Source organism: Salmo salar, chromosome ssa04 (assembly GCF_905237065.1).
Source record: "Salmo salar chromosome ssa04, Ssal_v3.1, whole genome shotgun sequence".
In the NCBI taxonomy this organism is placed as follows: Eukaryota; Metazoa; Chordata; class Actinopteri; order Salmoniformes; family Salmonidae; genus Salmo; species Salmo salar.
In genome coordinates this window covers 49785825-49800474 of record NC_059445.1, presented here as the reverse complement: position 1 = coordinate 49800474, position 14650 = coordinate 49785825, and the positions used below count along the sequence as shown (strand labels likewise).

At 43.8% G+C, this 14650-nt stretch overlaps 1 protein-coding gene across 2 annotated transcripts in view; it reads right to left on the bottom strand.

Moving 5' to 3' along the window:
* The window catches only part of LOC106603328 (bromodomain and WD repeat-containing protein 3), a 32954-nt gene extending 21682 nt beyond the window's left edge, over nt 1-11272 (bottom strand). Inside the window, exons 1-16 of one of the 2 annotated variants that reach the window (XM_014196868.2) lie at nt 11056-11272; nt 10835-10893; nt 10705-10734; nt 10465-10524; nt 7417-7567; nt 7155-7253; nt 6601-6761; nt 6263-6484; nt 5989-6089; nt 5783-5853; nt 5495-5595; nt 5281-5321; nt 5090-5194; nt 4815-4965; nt 266-400; nt 51-179 (exon numbers count right to left, since the gene is read on the bottom strand). In XM_014196868.2, the coding sequence (XP_014052343.2) occupies nt 51-179; nt 266-400; nt 4815-4965; nt 5090-5194; nt 5281-5321; nt 5495-5595; nt 5783-5853; nt 5989-6089; nt 6263-6484; nt 6601-6761; nt 7155-7253; nt 7417-7567; nt 10465-10524; nt 10705-10734; nt 10835-10893; nt 11056-11089 (1650 nt within the window). In that variant the 5' untranslated portion in view covers nt 11090-11272. The remainder of the gene's footprint in view (nt 1-50; nt 180-265; nt 401-4814; nt 4966-5089; nt 5195-5280; nt 5322-5494; nt 5596-5782; nt 5854-5988; nt 6090-6262; nt 6485-6600; nt 6762-7154; nt 7254-7416; nt 7568-10464; nt 10525-10704; nt 10735-10834; nt 10894-11055) is intronic. The other variant, XM_014196869.2, reaches the window with a different exon arrangement.
* Nucleotides 11273-14650: the final 3378 nt, after the last annotated feature.

Below are 14650 nucleotides of genomic sequence, written 5' to 3'. Positions count from 1 at the left end.
ACTTACACATCTTAATCCAAATGAGCCACGTGGAGAGGCCAGAGACTCACCTTCTCATAGGGTCTGCTGCAGCCGAAGCCAAAGATGAGCAGGTGGCCATGGGAGTCAGTGCAGGCAAAATGTTGTCCATCAGCTGAGAACTTACAGTCAAATACAGCTCCGTGACCTTGGCCCTCAATCTGAGACAGAGAGAGAAAGGCTTGTATGAATGTCTGCCAGGGTAAAACACAGCCACCAACACAGTCACCATGTAATTAATCTCCACCATGTTGAAGAAGTTGCGGATCTTGGATCCCTTGGAGAGGTCCCACATGTAGATGTTGCCGTCGTGGCCGGCAGAGAGCATGATGCGGTGGTCAAAGGGGTGGGCCTCCAGGACAAACACCTCATCATCATGACCCTGGAGGAGGAACAGCACATTCAGTCATAACAGGTCTCACTCACTGAAGAGACCAGAAACATACAGGTAACTGCCAAAACAAAAGAAATACTTGAGTAAATGAGGGATACAAAGTATATTGAAAGCAGGTGCTTCCAAACAGGTGTGGTTCCAGAGTTAATTAAGCAATGAACATCCCATCATGCTTATGGTCATGTGATAAATTTGCCCATTATTTTGGCAACCATGGCTAGAAGTGATCTCAGTGACTTTGAAAGAGATTCTGGAGTGGCGCCTGAGACAATGTTTTCCACCACCATCATCAAAACACCAAATTATGGAATTTCTTGTGGAAGAAGAGTGTAGCATTCCTTTAAGAGAGTTCCAGACACTTGTAGAATCTATGCCAAGGCACATTGAAGGTGTTCTGGCAGCTCATGGTGGCCCAATGCCCTATTAAGATACTATGTTGGTGTTTCCTTTATTTTGGCAGATTCCTGTATCTAGTGTTTGAATTTTTTTCTTGTATGTACAGTACCAGTCAAAAGTTTGGACACACCTACTCATTCAAGGGGTTTTCTTAATTTTGTAACTTTTTTCTACATTGTAGAATAACAGCGAAGACATCAAAACTATGAAATAACACATATGTAGTAACCAAAAAGTGTTAAACAAAAAAAATACATTTTAGATTCTTCAAAGTAGCCACCCTTTGCCTCGACGACAGCTTTGCACACTCTTGGAATTCTCTCAACCAGCTTCACCTGGAATGCTTTTCCAACAGTCTTGAAGGAGTTCCCACATATGCTGAGCACTTGTTGGCTGCTTTTCCTTCACTCTGCGGTCCAACAAATTCCAAACCATCTCAAATTGGGTTAAGGTCAGGTGATTGTGGAGGCCAGGTCATCTGATGTAGCACTCCATCACTCTCCTTGGTCAAATAGTCCTTACACAGCCTGGAGGTATGTTGGGTCATTGTCCTGTTGAAAAACAAATGATAGTCCCACTAAGTGCAAACCAGATGGGATGGCATATTGCTACAGAATGCTGCGGTAGCCATGCTGGCTAAGTGTGTCTTGAATTCTAAATAAATCACTGAGTGCCACCAGCAAAGCACCCTCACACCTCCTCCTCCATGCTTCACCGTGGGAACCACACATGCAGAGATCATCTGTTCACCTACCCAGCGTGTCACAAAGACACAGCGGTTGGAACCAAAAATCTCAAATTTGGACTCATCAGACCAAAGCACAGATTTCCACCGGTCTAATGTCCATTGCTCGTGTTTCTTGGCCCAAGCAAGTCTCTTCTTCTTATTGGTGTCCTTTAGTTGTGGTTTCTTTGCAGCAATTCGAACATGAAGGCCTGATTCAGTCTCCTCTGTACAGTTGATATTGAGATGCGTCTGTTACTTGAACTCTGTGAAGCATTTATTTGGGCTGCAATTTCTGAGGCTTGTAACTCTAATGAACTTATCATCTGCAGCAGAGGTAACTCTGGGTCTTCCTTTCCTGTGGCGGTCCTCATGAGAGACAGTTACATCATAACGCTTGATGGTTTTTGCGACTGCACTTGAAGAAACTTTCAAAGTTCTTGAAATGTTCTGGATTTACTGACTATCATGTCTTAAAGCAGGCCTGGGCAAAGGCCAGCTCAGGGGCCGTATGCGGCCCGTGACCTGATTTAATACGGCATGCGGAATCATGCTCAGATCAAAGAATTTGCGATAGTAAAGTTTAGAAAAACATATTTGTTATTCAAATTAAAAGCACAATGAATACTCGCCTTTGTGGAATGATTTAACTCCCACCGCTTGTGGGACATTTATTTTGAAGACACGTATAAATAACAACTGCACGAGGACAGACAGTGACTGACACACACGTCACAGTTACAAATAGTAGCTAGCTAGAAATTGCGCAAAAGTTAGTTTTTCAAAGAAAAGGAAAGCAGACAATGAATGTAGGCTGGACATTGAAATATTTATTTATTGAGGTATCAGGAAAAGCTGTGTGCTTAGTGTGCAAAGAAAGCATCGCTGTCTTTCATGCAGAGAAATGTAAGAATGTCTTCTGAGCAGAGGGCAAGTGCATCGAAAGAGTTGCTTTCTCAGTTGCAAAAGCAGCAAGGACTTCACACAAAACTGCATTCAGCAAACGACAGAATTGCGAGAGCTAGCTATGTACTGTCCCACAAAATTGCTAAATATAGCAAGCCATTTGCTGTGGGTGAATTCATTAAAGAATGTTTAATTGACTCTGCAGCAGCACTTTGCCCCGACAAGAAAGTGATGTTTGAAAACACAGTGACAGTGACACAGCGTGTTGAGGACATCGCAGAGAATCTGGAACAACAATTGAAAGACAAAGTATTCACCTATTTCTCCTTGGCCCTGGATGAGAGCAGTGATGCACGTTGATATTCTTACGAGGCATAACCCCAGAAGTTGAAATTACAGAGGCGCTTGCTTCAGCGCAGTCAATGAAGAGCACAACCACAGGGAAAGATTTATTGGAGGAAAATAATAAGTCTGTGGCAAAGCTGGGAGTTAACCCTAACCCAAACTTGACAGGAAAAAACATTGGCCTTTTGAAAAGGATACAAGATCAAGTAGCTGAGCTGAACCCAGATCAGAAAATTATTTTCCTGCATTGCATTATTCATCAGGAGGTGCACTGAAAATGAGCCATGTTGTGGATACTGTCACTAAAGTGGTAAACTTCAATAGAGCAAAATGTTTAAGCCACAGGCAGTTTGTCTCACTGCTGGAAGAGAGAGTGGGGTCATGCAGATCTCCCCTACCACACAAACGTGAGATGGATGAGTTTGGGGAAGGAGCTTAAAAGGGTGTAGGACCTGAAGTCGGAGATTGCTGAGTTTTTTCAAATGAAAGGAAAATGTGGATTTCCCTCAACTGCAAGATAAAGAATGGTTGGCTGATTTTGCCTTCACCGTTGACATCATGGCCTTCATAAATGAACTGAATTCCAAACTACAAGGGAAGGTCCTTTTTGCACATCAGATGTACAGCCTTGTCAAAGCATTCAAGGGAAAATTACTCCTCCTGACCCGCCAAGTAGAAGCCAACAACCTCACCCACCTTCCGACACTACTAGTATGTTCCCTATCAGATGACCAGCGGGAGATGTATACATCACTGCTGCGTGCTTTGAACGGTGAGTTTTCAAAGTGTTGGAAAATGACATGCTGTTGGTTTCCTCTCCTTTCACCTTCAATGTGGATAACGCTCCCATTGACTTGCAACTTGAGCTTATAGATCTTCAGTCTGATGTGATTGGAGAACTATTCAAAACAATGTCACTGACAAGGTTCTATGCATCTCTCGATGAACAAAATGCTCCAAAGATTAGGAGTCATGCTCAGAAGATGTTTGCACTGTTTGGGTCAACATTGGTATGTGAACAGACATTTTCAGTGATGAAATATAACAAGTCAAGGCACAGATCATCTCTTACTGACTCTCAACCTCTCAGCAATCCTGCGTATAGCGACGTCAGAAACTATACCTGACTTCCCTGCTCTAGTCAATGCCCATCAGAGACTTCACTCCTCATACTGATTGAGTAGTTTAAATGTAATGTTGAGCTCTCTTTGTGTTTTTGTGCATATCCGTTAACAAGAGTTCTGTGTAAATCAGGCCTTCATGGTCGAATTGCTGCAAACCACTACTAAAGGACACCAATAATAAGAAGAGCCATGCTTGGGCCAAGAAACACCAGCAATGGACATCAGACCGTTGGAAATCTGGAGTCAAAATTTGAGATTTTTGGTTCCAACCGCCGTGTCTTTGTGAGATGTGGTGTGTGAACGGATGATCTCCGCATGTGTATTTCCTACCGTAAAGCATAGAGGAGGAGGTGTTATGGTGTGGGGGTGCTTTGCTGATGACACCGTCTGTGATTTACTTAGAATTCAAGGCACACTTAACCAGCATGGCTACCACAGCATTATGCAGCAATACGCTATCCCAGCTGGTTTGGGCTTAGTGGGACTATCATTTGTTTTTCAACAGGACAATGACCCAACACACCTCCAGGCTGTGTAAGGGCTATTTTACCGAGATGGAGAGTGATCTGCATCAGATGACCTGGCCTCCACAATCCCCCAACCTCAACCAAATTGAGATGGTTTGGGATGAGTCGGACCACAGAGTGAAGGAAAAGCAGCCAACAATTGCTCAGCGTATGTTGGAACTCTGTTGGAAAAGCATTCCAGGTGAAGCTGGTTGAGAGAATGCCAAGAGTGTGCAAAGCTGTCATCAAGGCAAAGTGTGGCTACTTTGAAGAACCTCAAATATAAAATATATTTTTTGGTTACTTCATGATTCCATATGTGTTATTTCATAGTTTTGATGTCTTCACTATTATTCTACAATGTATAAAATAGTAAAAACAGGAGATAGACATCTACTCACAGACAGCACATGCAGCAGCTGGCCGGTGGTGGAGCTCCACACTTTGAGTAGGTAGTTAGAGACCGCTGTGACAACAGTGCGGTCACCACGGTCCCAGGCCACCATTGTCGGCACCAGCTTGGTCTTGTCCTCGCCATTCACAACAGCAGTCCTGTGAGAATCGCACACGTTAAATACATGCTAACCACTTACTAATGAGACAGAAACATAAACCCATTTGCTGCTGCACAGACGTCAATTCTGGACAACATTGCAGCTGGACAGCATTGTCTTACCCTGGCAGTCTAGTGGCTATGTCCAGAGTAATGCTCTTCCACTCCTGCTGCTGGTAATGCCATATCCTGGCTGTGCCGTCACGACTACCACTCACAAACCTTAGGCTGGGGCCAGACACAGCAGTTAGAGGCCACACAGCAACAAATCAAAATAGTTTGATCTAAGTAAAGAGACAATTGCACACACTAACCTGTAACTGTTGTTACAAAACTGGACCACCACAACTTTGTCCTGGAAGAAGAGGTAGGAGTTAACAAAAGGAGTAGTGAGAAACAAACTATGAACAGTGCAAGTGCTCTGTGATCTAGCTCCATTGATTCTTCCGTCTCCTCCCTCTCTCGCGCCCTCTCTCGCTCTTATGTCTGTCGCTCTCCATCTCTGTTCTTCTCTTCTCTGTGTCTTACCATGTGAGAGTCCAACTCAGAGAGCTTCATGGGTGTTTCAGAGCCAAGGTAATACACCCTGATTACATGATCCGTGCTGCCTGTGGCCAGGAACATCCCACCTGATTCAAAGAGCAACGGAACAACACGTAAGTACATTAAATTAACAAACAGATCTAGTTCTGTGGCTTTGAAAACTTGCCTTGCTCAAACAGTCATTTGAATTGATTAATTAACTCCATAATTCAGTGAAAAGGTGAAGTGGAATAAATGTAATGCAAAGCATGTTGTTTATTAGTGGCCACCTACCACAGCTGAAGGAGGAGGTGGAGATCTGGACCCCAGGCCTTGACCGCTCAATGAACTTGACTGGCCGGTCACTGAGGAGGAATCAGAACGCAATACAGGTTAGGTTCACCTAGACCACAAAACAACTGATCTGTTGAAAATAAAGAAACCATCGCATTCTCATCCCGTCATTTTGCCTCAGACAAACTCTGCTGTCCAACACTTACACGAACTTCATGCTGAGCGAGTGCCATTGCCAGAAACACACCATGCCGTCTGCTCCGGTGGAGGCCAGGTACCGCATTGGTCCTTTAACCGCCGGACAAAACTGAGGAGGACAGGGGGTGTCACACACATTTCTCAAGCAGAAAGGGTCACAAAATGACATTGTCAAAAACCAACAGGTTTCATGCAAGATATTTTACATGGCATTTGGTAAATTCCTGGCTATTGAAAGGTGTAACTAGGTTCTTATTGCTTAGTCCTGAGGGCTGTCCTGACCTGTATGGAGGTGATGGAGGCTGCATGGCCCTGCAGCACAGTGATGGGGGCACAGGTGCGCAGGCACCACACTCTGATGACCTTGTCACAGCTGGCTGAGGCGATTAGCGTGTTGTCGTAGTTCACTGCCATGTCGGAGATCTCGGCCGCGTGGCCACGCAGGGTGGACAGCAGCCGGCCATCATCTGTAGACCATATCTTTACCAGACAGTCATCAGAACCCTGGAAGGAGAGGGGTCACGATGAGACATTGGCAGCATAGAGACTGACACACTTCAGAGGGAACTGACAACAACTCTCTTTGGTATTCCTTCTCTCCTCTTTTGTCAGACTCTTACTGTAAATATCCGTCTGCCACTGCGGTCGAAAGCCACACAGTACACAGAGGACAGGTGGCCCAGGATGCGCCTGTGCATCTTCACATGCTGATAGGTGTAGGATGGCAGAGCATGGCCGAAGCGGGCAGTGCCAGTAGCCTGGCGAGCACCCATGATGGACACTAGACGGCGAGAGAGTAGAGGTCAGTTGAGCGGAGCTAAAATTATTTACAAACACTTAAATATGTATTGCTACCAATAGTTCACGTGTTTCAGGGATATATGTTTATTAAAGGGATACTGTGAGATTCAATTAATCTACTTACCCAGAGTCAGATGAACTCGTGGACACTAATTTCATCTCGGTGTGAAGTATGAAGGAAGTTAGAGGGTACCTTTGCTAGCGTACCTGTAGACTTCTAGTCATTGTGCTAACGGTAGTTAACATTGGCTTGTGAAACTACCTCTAACTTCCTTCATACTGCACACAGAGACATAAAAATGGTGTCTACGGGTTCATCTGACTCAGGCTTAATTGCCAGAATTTCACAATTTTCCTTTTGAAAACAGCTTACCGATGCTGGGGGGCTTCCCAAAGCTGACTGGTGGTTCTGGGGGGCGACCCCGGTGGAGCGCAGCAACAGCAGTTCCGCTCCATTCTGTGTGGCTACAACCTAACAGACAAAAAAGAAGGCATGGTTCTAAAGCATTACAGACTGCATGACCTGGGACATTTATTCTGCATCTGTGTAACCAAATACCGATGTAGGGAGTATGACATTAGTTAGTCTTTGATGGTGAGAGAGAGAGAGAAACAGTGAAGAGACGAGGGCTCACTTTTAGCTGTGCGAAGCAAAGACTGCCTTCCCAAGCCCAGGAGGGTTTGGACCCCAGGGACACTAGGTGGGGCCTCCTTGTCTATGAGAGGACCTATCTGTTGGCATACTCTCAGCAGGTAGTCTGCAGGGATGTGCTGGTTCAAGATCACCTGTGGACACATGAGGGAAAACAGTCATATAGACCTGTGTGAGTGGAATCAGTAGAGAAACGTCATCAAAGCAACATCCAATATATGTGACCATATCCCTAGCCACTTAGATATCTTACATTTACAACCTACATGTCAATACAGTGAAGACTCATCATCATAAATTAGATGTTATATTCTGTCAGTAAAACATTCACACGGTAGGTCAGAAAGTGCAGTGTGAGCACAAAATATGCAACTCCAAATTAAGGCCTCTTTACACCATGGATGGGGTCAATTCGAATGGAAAGCAGTCCATTTTTAGGAAGTAAACTTAAATAATTCAAAATGTGAAAAAACACCATCTATTTTAAATTACTTCAATAAATGGAGGAGTAAAAGCCATTTATTTCAAAAGGTTTTCAATTTTGGATTTTTAAATTAAAATCACTTCCTACCTTCGAATGGACCCCAGTCCTGCTTTACACTTCACTACTTTGATGACACATACTAGTTCCAGCAATACTTTCGTAGTGTAAAGAGACAGAGCTAAATTCAAATCTCGAGAGATGTCTCCCATACTACCTCCGGACATCTACACCATATACCCACCCCGTGAGTTGTATAGTGTAAAGACAACGGCTCTCCCTCACCAAGAATGACCCTGCAAGAATGACATTTATTACCTTAATACCAGTATTTTTGCTCTGTTAGCCAAAGTGAAAAGTAAAGGCTTTTCAAATAACCACATGTGAATCTTGGTTTAGATGAGAAATTCCTGTATAGTTTGAATTTCTATCCTTATTTTGTTTGTCTATATACTGTGGTATTTACGGTACGCTAATAGGTGCACACACGAAGCAGGGGTGCATTTATACTTAACAAAAATATAAACAACATGTAAAGCGTTGGTCCCATGTTTCATGAGCTGAAATAAAAGATCCCAGAAATGTTTCATACCACAAAAAGCTTATTTCTCTAAAATGTTGTGCACACATTTGTTTACATCCCTGTTAGTGTGCATTTTATCCTTTGCCAAGATAATCCATCCACCTGACAGGTGTGGCATATCAAGAAGCTGATTAAACAGCATGATCATTACACAAGTGCACCTTGTGCTGGGGACAATAAAAGGCCACTAAAATGTGCAGTTTTGTCACAACACCACAGATGTGCAATTGGCATGCTGACTGAACGGATGTCCACCAGAGGTGTTGCCAGATAATTTAATGTTAGTTTCTCTACCATAAGCCACCTCCAACGTTGTTTTAGAGAATTTGGCAGTACGTCCAACTGGCCTCAGAACCACAGACCACATGTAACCACGCCAGCCCAGGACCTCCACGTCCGGCTTCTTCACCTGCGGGATCGTCTGAGACCAGTCACCCGGACAGCTGATGAAACTGAGGAGTATTTCTGTCTGTAATAATAATCCCTAGTGAGTGGGCCTATACCCTTCCAGGCCCACCCATGGCTGCATCCCTGCCCAGTCATGTGAAACCTATAGATTAGGGCCAAATTAATTTATTTCAATTGACTGATTTCCTTTTATGAACTGTAACTCTAAATCGTTGCATTTATATTTTTGTTGAGTATAGTTCAATTCAACATTTGCTACATTGCGTGACAGTTTGTACTGAACACCACGTTTCCCAAAGACGGTGCGCATCATTCTTCAACAGCCTTTTTGAGGTACATTTGCTTCTGTTTGGTGGGTGTGGCCTGATTAATATGGGCGTGACCATTTGAAATCGCAAAACTCGTGCAACACACACACACCATACAATCAATCTCCCTCTGGGCCACCATAATTGCACCGTTCAACTGGTCGTTCAGTACCGTTTCCATTGAATTAAACACTGAACCCCGTTGTGTCGTATTGAACGCACCCCAGGAATGTGGCTTTGGTCACACCACATCAAAGGCTAACGTAGCTAACGTAAGGATAGTCTAAACAGAAAAGTTGTACATCTGATATTGAAGAGAGATAGATCTGCTGAACAATTCATCAAATGGCCACATGGACTGTTTACATTGACAACCCCCCCTTTGTTTTTACACTACTGCTACTCACTGTTTATTATCTATGCATAGTCACTTTACACCTACCTAAATGTACAAATTACCTTGACTAACTTGTACCCCGACACATTGACTCAGTACTGGTACCCCCTGTATATTGCCTCTGTTATTGTATCATGTTACTTTTTATTTAAAAAATGTACTTTGGTTTATTTCGTAAATGTTTTCTTAACTCAATTTCTTAACTGCATTGTTGGTTAAGGGCTTGTAGTAAGCATTTCACGGTAAGGTCTACATCTGTTGTATTCGGTGCATGTGACAAATAAAATTTGATTTGATGTTGACTTTAAAAGTGCAGTTGTTTTCGCATTTTGGAATCAGGGTTCTCCCCAAAGAATGCAAAAAATCCTGGGGTGAAAAATGACATTAATATGCCCTCTATAACAAGTCATACAGTTTTAAACAGGTATGAATTTAGTTAGTACACACAGTCAAACAGGTCAGCAACCTCGACAGCCAAGGCCAATCAGAATCACCCTCCTTCTCTTCTCCCCGGCTGGCTCAAATAGTAACTGCGATTTCATTGGCTGTATGTGAAGATTGACGTTCTCCAAGCCTTTGTACAGCCACGTTCTGTTTGCCCTCGTTTAACCCCTCCTCTTTGCACACACACAAAACGGCAATAAAATTGATATATTTGGTCAGAAATTAAGTAATCAAATGTCGGCTATTACTACAACGCACAGTTAGTGTGTTATTTTCACACCATCATCCATCAATTACATCAAAAGATTTAAAAGCCGGGAAATATTGATATAAAAACCTGCCTATATTATTGAAAACGGTTACTGGACTGATTAGATAGCCGGTTAAGAACTTATTATAATAACACTCACCCAGTCTTGGAAGTTTCGTTTATATTGTTTGCCGTCCCAACTCCATCGTTTCGGGATCAACTAGAAGGGAGACACGCGGTTAAATAGTTGCATCAAACCACAAATACAATCATGTAGTTGATATACTGTTAATGCCTCTATCGATAAAAGTATACCATGCCAATAAAAATAGAAAGCAGTCAATATCGCGGAAACGGGACGTGAGAACGAGCTAATACAGACGAGAGCGGCGCAGCTTACCTCATACTCTTCTAGTTCCTCAACCAGTATCTATGGAGAGACAGTTGCCAGTAACGTTATTTAGCACACATTCAGCCCTATTTAGCAAGTTAGCAATTGTAGCTGTCAAAGTTCTTGATATAACTTGTACCTGTGCCGATTTTTTACACGGTCCCGACTGGAGAAATCTAGCAATGAGGTAATACAATTCTGAAAATGCAGAGGCGCATTAATTAGCCATTCAATAGCTAAGCTATCCAGGTAGCTAACTAGCCAGCTAACATTAGCTAACTAGTTAGCTAGGCTAACTGATACAAGCCCTAAACTGTTTGCGTTCATATTTTAATAGAGAAATAAACACTCAGCACCCACCAGCTTCGATTTCTGAACACTGTTCTTCTGCCATCACTTGATAAGAACACCGACATTTGATTCATTAATGTGTAGGTGTATTTGTAGAATAGCCACAATAATTATTTCCACAGCAGGCAGCGTTCGGCCTTTTCCTTTCTCAAGCTAGCTAGCTAGCTATCTATCTCACCGCCTTATGCTTTGTTAGCGCCCTCCCGCGACCAATGAGAGCAAATCTGCAATTCCAGCACGAGCCACTTGGTGTCCATACCACCTGGTTTTGGAGGGCAGGTCATACAGTACTTAGCCCTTGATCATGCTTACTCTCAGTTCCATTACATTACATATAAGATTAATAGTCATTCGATGAAGGCCTCTTCTGTATGGGGGAGTTTAGTTAAGAGCCCCGCCGCACATTCTGAACATTAACACGTATCGCTTGTGGTAAGAAGAAATGTCTAAGATTTTACTGAGTTACATACAGTTAATTTAAGGAAATCAGTCAAAAGAAATAAATAAATTAGGCCCAAATATATTGATTTCACATGACTGGGAATACAGATATGTATCTGTTGGTCACAGATACCTTAAAAAATGACTAGTAGGGCGTGGATTAGAAAACCAGTCAGTACCTGGTGTGACCACCATTTGCCTCATGCAGGGTGACACATCTCCTTCACATAGAGTTGATCAGGCTGTTGATTGTGGCCTGTTGAATGTTGTTCCATTTTTCAATGGCAGTGCGAAGTTGCTGGATATATAGTTGGTACTGGAACACGCTGTCTTACACGTCGATCCAGAGCATCCCAAACATGCTCAATGGGTGACATGTCTGGTGAGTATTCAGGCCATGAAAGAACTGGGACATTTTCAGCTTCCAGGAATTGTGTACAGATCCCAAATCAAATCAAATGTATTTATATATCCCTTCGTACATCAGCTGATATCTCAAAGTGCTGTACAGAAACCCAGCCTAAAACCCCAAACAGCAAGCAATGCATGTGAAAGAAGCACGGTGGCTAGGAAAAACTCCCTAGGAAAAACTCCCTAGAAAGGCCAAAAACCTAGGAAGAAACCTAGAGAGGAACCAGGCTATGAGGGGTGGCCAGTCCTCTTCTGGCTGTGCCGGGTGGATATTATAACAGACCATGGTCAAGATGTTAAAATGTTCATAAATGACCAGCATGGTCAAATAATAATAATCATAGTAGTTGTCGAGGGTGCAACAAGCACGTCCGGTGAACAGGTCAGGGTTCCATAGCCGCAGGCAGAACAGTTGAAACTGGAGCAGCAGCATGGCCAGGTAGACTGGGGACAGCAAGGAGTCATCATGCCAGGTAGTCCTGAGGCATGGTCCTAGGGCTCAGGTCCTCCGAGAGAAAGAAAGAAAGAGAGAGCATATTTAAATTCACACAGGACACCGGATAAGACAAGAGAAATACTCCAGATGTAACAGACTGACCCTAGACCCCCGACACATAAACTACTGCAGCATAAATACTGGAGACAGGAGGGATCAGAAGACACTGTAGCCCCATCCGATGACAGATCCTTGCGACATGGGGCTGCGCATTATCATGCTGAAACATGAGGTGATGGTGGTGGATGAATGGGGCGACAATGGGCCTCAGGATCTCGTCACGGAACGTCTGTGCATTCAAATTGCCATTGATAAAATGCAATTGTGTTCGTTGTCCGTAGCTTATGCCTGCCCATACCATAACCCCACCGTCACCATGGGGCACACTGTTTACATTGTTGATGTCAGCAAACCGCTCGCCAACACGACACCATCTGCCCTGTACAGTTGAAACCGGGATTCATCCGTAAAGAGCACATTTCTCCAGCATGCCAGTGGCCATCGAAGTTGAGCATTTGCCCACTGAAGTCTGTTACGACGCCGAACTTCAGTCAGGTCAAGACCCTGGTGAAGATGACAAGCACGCAGCTAATCTTCTCTGAGACGGTTACCCACAGTTTCATCAGCTTTCCGGGTGGCTGGTCTCAGATGATCCTGCAGATGAAGAAGCCGGATGTGGAGGTCCTGGATTGAAGTGGTTACACGTGGTCTGCAGTTGTGAGGCAGGTTGGACGTACTGCCAAATTCTCTAAAACAACGTTGGAGGCAACTTATGGTAGAGACATGAACATTAAATTATCTGGCAACAGCTCTAGTGGACATTCCTGCAATCAATATGCCAATTGCTCCCTAACAGTGATAGAAATGCTCACTAACAGTGATATAAACAAATTTGTGCACATCATTTGAGAGAAATACGCTTTTTGTGTGTATGGAACATTTCTGGGATCTTTTACTTCAGCTCATGAAATCAACACTTTACATGTTGCGTTTATACAGTGCATTCGGAAAGTATTCAGACCCGTTTTGTTAAGTTATAGCCTTATTCTAAAATTTATAAAATTGTTTTTTCCCCCTCAATCTACACACAATACTTCATAATGAAAAGCAAAAACAGGGTATTGCAAATGTATTGAAAATAAAGAACTGAAATATCATTTACCTAAGTATTCAGACCCTTTACTCAGTACTTTGTTGAAGCACCTTTGGCAGCGATTACAGCCTCAAGTCTTCTTGGGTATGACGCTACAAGCTTGACACACTTGTATTTGAGGAGTTTCTCCCATTCTTTGCAGATCCTCTCAAGCTTCAGGTTGGATGGGGAGCTTCGCTGCACAGCTATTTTCGATTGGGTTCACCTCCGGGCTCTGCCTGGACCATTAAAGGACATTGAGACTTGTCCCGAAGCCACTCCTGAGTTGTCTTGGCTGTGTGCTTAGCATAGTTGTACTGTTGAAAGGTGAACCTTTGCCCCAGTCTGAGGTCCTGAGCACTCTGGAGCAGGTTTTCATCAGGGATTTTTCTGTACTTTGGTCTGTTTATCTTTCCCTCGATCCTGACTAGTCTCCCAGTCCCTGCTGCTGAAAACATCCCCACAGCATGATGCTGCCACCACCATACTTTACCATAGGGATGGTGTCAGGTTTCCCCCAGATGTGACGCTTGGCATTCAGGCCAAATAGTTCAATTTTAGTTTCATCAGACCAGAAAATCTTGTTTCTCATGGTCTGGAGAGTCCTTTAGGTGCCTTTTGGCAAACTCCAAGTGGGCTGTCATGTGCCTTTTACTGAGGAGTGGCTTCCGTCTAGCCACTCTACCATAAAGGCCTGATTGGAGTGCTGCAGAGATAGTTGTCCTTCGAGAAAGTTCTCACATCTCCACAGAGCCACTCTGGAGAGCTGTCAGTGACCATCAGGTTCTTGGTCACCTCCCTGACAAAGGCCCTTCTCCACCGATTGCTCAGTTTGGCCAGGCGGGCCAGCTCTAGGAAGAGTCTTGGTGGTTCCACTCTTCTTCCATTGAAGAATGACAGAGGCCACTGTGTTCTTGGGGACCTTCAATGCTTGAGACATTTTTTGGTACCCTTCCCCAGATCTGTGCCTTGACACAATCCTGTCTCAGAGCTCTACGGACAATTCCTTCGACCTCATGGCTTGGTTTTTGCTCTGACATGCACTGTCAACTGTGGGACCTTTATACAGACAGGTATGTGCCTTTCCAAATCATGTCCCGGACCTGCTGTTTTCGACTCTCTTC